Genomic DNA, 11,120 nt, shown 5'->3' with positions numbered 1-11,120 from the left:
AACTGTGCAAAAACCAATATCAGACAAGGATAAACTCAGCATGATAATGTACATGGGCTTTTGGAGGCTGCGCTCAATCACAAACAGGACCACAATGAGGGAGTTTCCGGTGATTACAGCGATGTAGATGCAGAGCAAAAACGCTGCCATCAGGCTGTAGTATTTGGGCTGGAGTCCAGGGAATCCCACGATGAAAAACTCTGTTACAACCGAAGCTGTGGTTTCGTTTGCCTGTAACATACTAAAGCATACAGTGAACATCTGTTTACAAAAGAAACAATATATCTGACATAGTTACACTGACATTAAATGCTACTCACACTTGTAAAAACTGCTTTGACTGGTTTGAATTGCCCAAAAATATACTTGGAAGTCAAAATTTGATTATACATTAAAAAACAGTCCATAAAAATATATATACGGTAAATAATACAAATATTAAAACGATACATTTCATAAAATATTAATATGAATAATAAATTATACCAAAAAATCCTTAGAAGAATCACCCATTGACATTGATTTCAAATGAGTTTTTTAATTATTTGCTATTGCAAAAATATAAATGTAATTTATTTCAGTGAATACCTTAATTATTCCTCTGTTAAGTTATGTGACATCTGCTAAGAATATATTCCTGGCTCAGTGTGTCACGTCTCTCGGTGATCAGTGCTGATGTCAGTGTTTCATATTTTATAACTGTGGAGTCAGTGTTAAAGCCTGTATAGGGCCCTACGCGTCATAGATGGATTTTTTTTGAATCATTTGCTGTTGTGAAACTGAGCTGAACTTTGGGGGTTTGGGAAATTTTGCCAGAAGATAACTATGGAATGAAGTTTGGCTTGGTTCCGCTTCCATGTTAGGTATAAAATGTATTTGCACAACACAGAAACATGAGCTATTTCATTTTTGAAATCTGTGTTATTTTTTTCCCCTCCAGCATAATTCTAAATCAGATCATCTGGTGTCACTTTAGATCTACTGTATATATACATACTTATTTGTAAAAGTCACTGCATGTAAGGAGCTTTACTATTAGTCGTCAATGTTTGTTTCTCTATTTTATTTTATTACTAAAATAATCAACACAGCAAATAGCTCCTGTAAGCCATGAATGTGTCTTAATGAGTCTTATTGTGAGCTTTTTGCTCCACCTTGTGGGTACAATGACACATCGTAAATTCTGTCAAACTCTTCACTCTAGAATTACATAAGAAGAAACTTGCATTATATTATTTATATTTTTTATTTAATAGAGTGCTGTTAATATTATGTATTATATTTGTAGGCAAATGTCTAAAAAAGACAAACGTCCACAAACATGTACCGAATTGGAGGATTCAGCTTTTTGAGCCATCAAGCGTCCCGTAGTGAGAAACTATGGTATTTTGGCAGAAACCATGGGAATTTGACGAACACACACACACACACACACACACACCAAGGTCTTCACACAACGCCGCTGCCGCCAAATGTTTCTGAAACTGCACGCGGTAAGAATCGACTACTTTTTCCGCTAAGCAGGTCATGTACATCAGTTAATAACATAATTAAAATAAAGTGGTCAATTCTTTCAAATATACCAGTTTGATAGGTGATTGTTGACCAAAGAGTGAGTAAAAAATGACAGAATTGTAATTGGCATATACTTTTTATCTCTGAGAAACAGTAATGAAAACAGGCAGAAAGTTCAGTAAGTAAAGCCTGAGATGCATAAATAAAGTAATAACACATAGAATTAATAGTGATGTAATGAAACAAACAAACAACAACAACAAAAAACTATCAGTGCATGATGGGAAATTTACACAAGCTGTCTATGTCATCAAAATAATAACAAATGTTTCATTCAAGCTTTTTTGAATTTAAATCTAGAGTGGGCAATTTTGGTGGGAATTTGTGTTTTATTTATACTTAAAACCTGCAGGTATTATATTTACATATATATATATATATACAAACCCGATTCCAAATCCAAAATGAGCCAATATTTGGCATGACATTTCAAAATGTCTCACTTTCAACATTTGATATGTTATCTATATTCTATTGTGAATAAAATATAAGTTTATGAGATTTGTAAATTATTCCATTCCTTTTTTACTCACAATTTGTACAGTGTCCCAACTTTTTTGGAATCGGGTTTGTATATATCAAAAAAAATCTAGGCTATATATTTTTACATGGTGTAAAGAATGCCAAACAGCAGGACATGACATTAAATATATTTGGAAAGATTACATTATCCATACATTTGTATTTAAATTTATTCTAAGCATTTCTTCTTTTAAATTAACAGTGAGGGTTAAACACCCACTGTAAGATGCACTTATAGTCTACTGTTTATATTGGTGAAAGAGGGAAAATGTCTCTGTTTATTTGTTGGCCTTTAAATTATATTTATATATTTATATTTTTATATATTAATAAATATCACAGTTATTTATATAAATGTAAAAGGCCATAAAAACAACATAATATTGTATGTAAGCTTCATAAAATGGTATACATCAGAACAGGGTTATGTACGTCATTTCATTTTGGAGTAGTTAACTTATTGATTTTTAGACTAAACCTGTTTCTGTGGACACACCATTTGATAAAGAACTGTCTGATTTCTTTGATCCTGATGCAGTAGATGAAGGGGTTCACTACAGGTGGAAGCAGACTGTAGAACATGACCAGGGCGATCTTCTGACTGCTGTTCATCTGCGCGTTTGGGATGTTAGAAGTGGTGTAAACCACAAAACGGGGCACATAATAGATGGCAATGATAGTCAGCTGTGTTGCACAGGTAGAAAAGGCTTTCATCCGGCCCTGTGTGTTTGCAATTCGAAGTACAGACACCAGCATACTTAAATAAGAAAAGATGATGAAGGAGAATGGTACGAGAAGCACAAACATTGCTACAGCATATGCATTTAGATTTGTGAGGGTGACATCAGCACAGGCCAGCTGGTTTATAGATGTACCATCACAGAAACAATGAACGATCGTGTTTGGCCCACAGAATGGGAGCTTCACTGTCTGCATTAAGCTAATGGTTGGAGCAATCATCGCAGTAACCCAGGAAAACCCTATTAGAAGCCTCATAGTGCGGTTAGTCATTAAAACAGGGTATCTTAGCGGGTAACAGATCGCCAAGTACCGATCTAGTGCCATGATCATCATAATAAGAGAGTTCAGGGTACCAAAATAGTGAATCAGCTGCCTTTGAAACAGACAAACGTAGAAGCCAATATAACCATCATTAATCCAATAGCGAGAAATGACTTTTGGCAGAGCAACTGTGCAAAAACCAATATCAGACAAGGATAACTCAGCATGATAATGTACATAGGCTTTTGGAGGCTGCGCTCAATCACAAACAGGACCACAATGAGGGAGTTTCCGGTGATTACAGCGATGTAGATGCAGAGCAAAAACGCTGCCATCAGGCTGTAGTATTTGGGCTGGAGTCCAGGGAATCCCACGATGAAAAACTCTGTTACAACAGAAGCTGTGGTTTCGTTTGCCTGTAACATACTAAAGCATACAGTGAACATCTGTTTACAAAAGAAACAATATCTGGCTTTTGATAAATTATTGAATTATAAATGATCAAATTATTATTAAATGGTTTAAATGACATTTACTTACAGAATTATACATTCACATACATTATTCAACATGTAATTTATAAATGTAATTTCATAAAGTGATATTAATAATGAAAATAAATTATAATGAATTTTCATTAAATGAATTATTACCCATTGTTACCGTTTTTAAATCATTTGCTATTGCAGAAATCTAAATGTTATTTCGGCTTGGATGTCAGCAAATACCTTAATTATTTAGTTATGGTAAGTTATGTGACATCTGCTAAGAATATATTCCTGGCTCAGTGTGTCATGTCTCTCGTGGTCAGTGCTGAAGCCAATGTTATGCTTGTGGTTTCATTAAATTTATAGCTGCAGAATCGGTGTTAAATCCTGTAGGGCTCAACACGTCATAGAGGGTCATGTTGTGAATGTTTTGGTGTAATGAAACTGGGCTGAACTTTGGGGTTTGCTGGTTGAGGTGCCCTATCTGTTTGCATCACACAGGTTCACACAGATGGGGAAAAATGGGAAGCAAACATAAATGAATAAAACAAACGAAAACAAACAAACAAACAGAATTATTTGTTTTTCTCTAAAATGTGTCATTTTTAAAAAATTATTTTAATTATTTAAAAATGTTATTTATTTTAAAAAATCTCTTTAATTTCATCAGCATCTGCAAAGGTCACCAGCAGGTGGTGCAAAAAACGAGGGAAAATCAGATTCATGACAACGGTGGCTTTTTGTTACCTTTTCCATGGCAGAAATACGGAAGTTCTAAGCGGCCATGCAATATATATTTTTTCCTTCTTGTTTTCTCGTTATAACGACTTAATTTTCTCATTATCTCGACATAACGGGAGTTGTTTTCTCGTTATAACGACTTAATTTTCTCATTATCTCGACATAACGGGAGTTGTTTTCTCGTTATAACGACTTAATTTTCTCATTATCTCGACATAACGGGAGTTGTTTTCTCGTTATAACGACTTAATTTTCTCGTTATCTCGACATAACGGGAGTTGTTTTCTCGTTATAACGACTTAATTTTCTCGTTATCTCGACAGATCACGAGAAAATTAAGTCGTTATAACGAGAAAACAAGAAGGAAAAAAATAATAATGCATGGCCGCTTAGAACTTCTGTATTAAAGAAAGTAAAACTCCATAAAATAAAATTAAATGTACAGTATGTCAATAAATTCATTATCAATAAACATCAATAAACATTATCAAGACATTCAACATTGAATTTGCACCTGTTATGTTGACTGTGCTCTAAACTAAGAAAAATACATTATTGTGTATCACTTATATAGTGTTTGCTGTTATGTACAGTGTGGTTGGCTTTTTTTTCCAGATGATGACAGGGTCAGGGTGGCTTTAGGGACTGGATGTCACTCATAGCTCATGAAGTCGCCTTAATGAAACAGGTGGAAAAACAGGCCTCATATCAGGCCTCATACCACTGACATGCCAAATACTAAAAATTACAAGATATTATTTTCAATACTATTACAGAAATAAAAAAAGAATAATTTTCACTTGTTGTCTCAGACATTAGGACTTTATATAGGCTGGCTAGAATTTTTAAATATTTTTAAAATATTTTATTAGATTATTTTAATCACCGTTGCTTTGTAATTCAGTTAAACAGTGCTGAGAGTAGTAAATTATCAATAGACACTAAACCAACTAAAATGTCATTGGTTTGTCACAAGTTTTATAAAGCTGCTTAAGAATTATAATACGATAAGAAGTAAATGGGTAATTATTAAATGTCAGTAAATCTTCTCTAAAGTTGGTGTCATCGCAAGCTTTTCCTGCCTGTCATCAGATCTCATGGGGTTTTCATTGTTTATGAGTGTCAGTATCTACATTAATTGGTGTTGTCACTCATCTACTGGATTCCTCAGTGTAAATTCTCTCAGTTTTTTTCCCATCTGTCCATAATCTTCAGGGTCTGTCTAGTGTCTCTAGAAAGCAAATTAAGGGCATGTAGCAAATATGTTGACTCTTCAGACAAGCAACAGTGTCAGTGTTTACGGCATGGAAACCCTTGACATCACACCTCTGATGTCTCCCTTAGTGAGCAACCCTTCTCTCAAAAACAAACAAACATTAAACTGTATCAAATATCAAAAATAAATAATAGCTAGATACATGTGAATTATGTTAGACTAACCTGCTGTCTTCACTAACATTTATGCACGTCAAGTATGTAATAGTACTACATTTTGTAAACAGTAAAACTAAAAAAAATTAAAATACAATACATATCTTTATTGCCTATTTTCTCAAAATGAGTTTTTTCTCATGCGCTGAGATAGAAATCTCCACTTCAGCAGCACTTACATATGCTAAACTTTACAGTTTTATATATGCAGTATATATTCTGAAGGTTTTTAGAGAGGGATTTGTTCATATATCATTCACCTGATTTATAACATTTCATTTTATTGAAAAGATATACAAAATGTCAACAAAATTAAAATTATGAACTTGGCTTTATCCATTGCTCAAATTTCTGGAAAAGTATGTAAATGACTACATATTTAATTAGACAATACCCAATTTGCTTATGTAAACAACATTTTACAAAAATGAAAATTTGATGTTTATCAGCTTACCCCAGGGCATCCAAGATGTAGGTGACTTTGTTTCTTCAGTAGAACACAAACGAAGATTTGTAACTCAAACCGTTGCAGACTGTCAGTCAGTCATATAATGTAAGTGGATGGGAATCACGGCTTTGAGAGTCAAAAAAACATACACAAACAAAACCAAATTAAACCCTGCGGCTTGTGACGATACATTGATGTGTAAAGACACAAAACGATCGGTCTGTGCAAGAAACTGAACAGTATTTATATCGTTTTTTTACCTCTGATTTTCACCGCAATGTCCAAACTGTCCTGAGCGTGTCTCAACAGCCAGCGCCTGAGGCGTCTTCTTCTTGTTTTATGGCGGATCGCAGACTTATAAGTGCATTACCACCACCTATCTCCAATGACGATACATTGATGTGTAAAGACACGAAACGATCGGTCTGTGCAAGAAACTGAACAGTATTTATATCGATTTTTACCTCTGATTCACTGCAATGTCTGAACTGTCCTGAGCGCGTCCCGAGTGCGTTCGCGTCTTCTTCTTCAGCCGACGCGTGACACGTCTTCTTCTTTTTCTTGCTTTACGGCGGATTGCAGACTTATAAGTGCATTACCGCCACCTATCTCTCAAATGGACCATTGACACTCCTAATTGAGATTGTAGATAGAGTGTCAATGGTCCATTTGAGAGATAGGTGGCGGTAATGCACTTATAAGTCTGCAATCCGCCGTAAAGCAAGAAAAAGAAGAAGATGCGTCACACGTCGGCTGTTGAGAACGCGCTCAGGACAGATCGGACATTGCGGTGAAAATCAGAGGTAAATAACGATATAAATACTGTTCAGTTTCTTGCACAGACCGATCGTTTCGTGTCTTTACACATCAATGTATCGTCACGAGCCGCAGGGTTTAATTTGGTTTTGTTTGTGTATGTTTTTTTGACTCTCAAAGCCGTGATTCCCATCCACTTACATTATATGACTGACATACTGCAATGGTTTGAGTTAAAAATCTTCGTTTGTGTTCTACTGAAGAAACAAAGTCACCTACATCTTGGATGCCCTGGGGGTAAGCAGATAAACATCAAATTTTCATTTTTTGGTGTACTAGTCCAACGCATCATATAGTATATTTATTGAATCATAATCCCCCTTCAGCCTCAAATGCTCAGAGGTGCCAAGCCTCTAATAGGATATAGTTGAATAATAGATTATTGGCTCTGTTGAGAAAACAAAAAAATGTTTGTGCCGTTTATTAACACTACTAATATATTCACATGAGATAACTCAACAAATTGATGGTATATCTACAGCATCAGTGCTTATTGTTTTGCTCTGCTATATGCTCACAGTTAAAGGTCACAGACATCTCAAAAAGAACTTGGTTTGAGTGACATTATCTACATAGTGTTGTCACTTATTTACTACATCACTCAGTGGTAATTCTCTCAGCTTTAGTTTCCCATCTGTACAATCTTCAGGGTTGTCTAGTGTCTCCAGAGAGCAAATTAAGGGCATGTAGCAAGTATGTTGACACTCTTCAGACAAACAACAGTGACAGGGATTATTGCGCATGGTTACGAGAAAACCCCTGACATCAAACCTCTAATGAGTTTCTCAATGAGCACCCCTTCTGTCAAAAGACAAAAACATCAATGTCCGTTAAGTAAGGAAATAACATGTAGATGGTGTAAGTAATGTAAGGCTATAAGCTGCAGTTTTCATAAATCTAATTAGGCATTTAGAAATATACTCAAATACATCAGCTCTTGCTTATGTTTTAGTGATTTGCCAGCTTTTGGCATTACCATGCATGACATGCCCTTTTGTAACAAGGTTTTTAGGCCAAACTGGCCACAATATTGGTACCTTTTTGTTAGAAATGAGTTTTCAAATGGGGAGACTGCCCTAAGTGATGGATAGATAGATAGATAGATAGATAGTATTATCAATATAATATTATCAGAAGGAGTCTTTAAATCACATTTGGATGACATTGCATGCTCAGGGTCACAGTGGTGCCAAGGGTTTAATACACTGATGATCTAAGTGAATAATAGATTGTCATTAATGTCTCTGTTGGGAAATGACTGAAGGAAAATAGTAAATTTATTGTTTATTAATACAGCAATCATCTTTTCTTCCCTATTGTATGTATAACCAAGTGAAACGGCGTCTCAAAAACAAAGAAACAGGAAAAAAAAGTAATGAGCAGCGGTTTAAAAATCTGCACAGTGCGCAACAGAAATTAAAAACCTTATTAATTTCCTTCATAGGGGAATTAATTATTACGAAAAACCTTTAAAGACAGGCCTACTGTGAGCTGCGAGGTTGTTAATGAGTGGTATTTGATTTTGTTGAAGTCATTAGTCTGCATTATTTTAAATGAATTTTTAAACAATTGTGCCAGAAGAACAATTTTTCGCCCGTCCATTTTCATGAAGCACTGCAAATAAATGTTTGTGTGAATGGCCCGTATGTAGGCTATTTTGCAATATTTATCTTTTTTTTTAAATATGTAAAAATGGAATGACAATTTTTTCAAAGCATTTCAAATTTATTTCATTGCTTTTTAATTTGATTTTTATATATCCTTTATATTACTGTACTCTCGGTCTTTAGATATTTGTGCTCATGCCAACACAAATAAATATTTATTGTATCAAAGTATGTAGTTCCAAAAAACATTATCAATATTATATTGATTATATTGATTGTGCACGTGACAGTTTTTCTGTTTCAGCTACAGAGAGCTCTAGAAAGACTTTGTTGTACATTAACATCATTAATAAACACTGTCTATTACACTACACAATATTAACACATCTATGTATTAGCTTAATTTCTAAACATGAGCAAGAGTGTCACAAAAGACATTAATAAATGCAACAACAACATCACAATCAGCTATGCGAATTGACTCAATAAACTATTTTGATAAAACCTTTAAATTATTTGGTGCAACTTTTAATGCGCAAAAATACATCTGCTAATCGTTTTCTGATCTCTTTAGTCCTGCTGCAGTAAACTGGGGTTTATTAAGGGAGGAATTAGAGAAGCAACAATCAATATTGCATTTCTCTCTGTTAAAGCCAGCACAACTCACATTCGAGTTAATAATCCAGAGACCATTTTTGGTGCATAATAACGAAATAATACACTAAGGTGACTCAAGCAAGTGTTGATCATTTGTCTTTTGCTTGCATTGTTGGAGAGTTTAGTCACACTATAGGCAAGGACAGCATACGTGCACATAATAAAGGGAAACTGCCCTTTCTTCTCTAGGCATTTTTCCTTAGATCCTTAAAACATTAGAAAATTATTATTTTCTTCTAGAAAATAGAAATGTTTTTCTCATCTAGAAATTTTCTTCTCATCCAACAAATGTATGTGTCAGGATCATGGACTGTCTGTGTCATGTTTTGCCCCTGTTTCTGTTCCCTTATTTGGTCATGTTCCTGTCCTTGTTTTGTTAATTAGTTTGATTAGTTATCCCATGCACCTGTGTTTCCCCAATCATCCCCTGTATTTAAGTCCCAGTCTGTGCAGTCTGTCTCTGTCGGGTCTACTCGTTGTGTACGTGTGTTTGCTCCAGCGCCCTTTGTGTGGATTTACCCTGTGTTCCTTGGATTAAAGACTTTTGATTGTACTCCTCGTTTCCCTCGTACTCCTTCCAACAGCGTACCGTGACAGAAGACCCGACCAAAGACAGTAACCTCCGTGTGTTTTCCCTCCGTTTGTTTTCCGTTTTTCCTCAGTGTTTTCCTTTGTTCCTGTTGTTTCCTTGGATCCCCTCCTTCGCCCCGAATTCCTCCTCCTGCTGGAGCAGGGGGACAGATCTCTCGAGGACCATACAAGACTGTTCCGGCTGTTAGCTAGCACCACCAGCTAACCGGCCGTCGTCCGAGGATGGTCCTTGAGAGGATTTCGTTGCCTTCATGGAGTGGACTCTGACAAGAAACGGATCGCCATCCTACCCCGTGGATGATCTCGTCAGATCCCACCATCCCCCCGCGATGCGGAGCATCAGCCCGAGCCCACCGTTGATGGAGAGCCATTTCCCGCCGCGATCAGCAAGCCAGCGCAATGCCAAGCGACTGAGCAAAGGATCGCCCCGGATGTAGAGCTGTATCCGTCAGACCAGGTGCGAGAGCCGGCGACAATGCCCGTCACGAGGGAGAAAGCCGTGGATGGTGTGAGCGTAGTATGGCGCGGCGAATGTGCCACACCGAAGAGAAGAGGGCTCCAGTCCCCGAATCCAGTCCAAAGTGCCCGCGCCTCGAAAGCGCCCTCAAGTGTCCGCTCCTCCAGAGCGCCATCCTGTTCCCGTTTTCAGCCTAGAGGAGGCTCCCGATCCAGAGTTTAGCCATGAATGCCCGGAGACTCACAAATGAACGCCCTCCCACCCACTCCTGCCTCCTCTACCGCTGTCGTCTGGCAGCCCCTCTGCTCGCCCTCAGCCAACCATCAATACGGTGCGAGCTCCGTGAGTCTGCCATCCTCCAGCGTCGCCATGGCTGGAGAATACCTCACCTCCGCCTTCAGCCTCCGAGGCCCGGACTACGCCTCGGGCTCCTCCACCAACTGCTCTGCCGCCTTTGGTCAGCCCCCTGGATTCGGCGGTCATTCCTCCTCCATGGCTCCTCCCTCCGTCGGCTCCACCGTGGGTCGCCATCATGGCTGTGGCCTGGGTCCTGCCTGACTCCTCCTGCTCCAGCTCCCTCTTGTCTCCGTCCTGGCTCCTTCCTCCGTCTACTCCTCCATGGTCACCCCTGTCTCCTCCGTGGCTCCTCCCTCCGTCAGAGCCACCCTGGTCATCGGCGTGCCTCCCTGCTGCCCTTCTCCAGCCCTTCGCCCTCCTCCTGAACCCCTGCCCTCCCTCCACCTTCTATGGCGCAAGGTTTTTTTTTACATTTATAACAGCCCACG

At 37.7% G+C, this 11,120-nt stretch overlaps 1 protein-coding gene and 2 pseudogenes across 1 annotated transcript in view; all 3 read right to left on the bottom strand.

The window, feature by feature from the left end:
* or30bu1 (odorant receptor, family 30, subfamily BU, member 1) overlaps window positions 1-240 on the bottom strand; it is a 5,179-nt gene extending 4,939 nt beyond the window's left edge. The window contains exon 1 of the mRNA XM_016498158.1: window positions 124-240. Within this exon, the coding sequence (XP_016353644.1) occupies window positions 124-240 (117 nt within the window). The remainder of the gene's footprint in view (window positions 1-123) is intronic.
* A 2,295-nt stretch (window positions 241-2,535) lies between these two features.
* LOC107697388 (olfactory receptor 2AT4-like) lies at window positions 2,536-3,524 on the bottom strand (annotated as a pseudogene).
* Window positions 3,525-9,120: 5,596 nt separating this feature from the next.
* Window positions 9,121-11,120, bottom strand: part of LOC107697387 (olfactory receptor 6N1-like) — a 5,857-nt pseudogene continuing 3,857 nt past the window's right edge.

Source organism: Sinocyclocheilus anshuiensis, unplaced genomic scaffold, assembly GCF_001515605.1.
Source record: "Sinocyclocheilus anshuiensis isolate Anshui unplaced genomic scaffold, SAMN03320099.WGS_v1.1 scaffold939, whole genome shotgun sequence".
NCBI lineage: Eukaryota > Metazoa > Chordata > Actinopteri > Cypriniformes > Cyprinidae > Sinocyclocheilus > Sinocyclocheilus anshuiensis.
The sequence above is the reverse complement of the archived record's forward strand: the minus strand, read 5'-3'. Positions and strand labels throughout refer to the sequence as shown.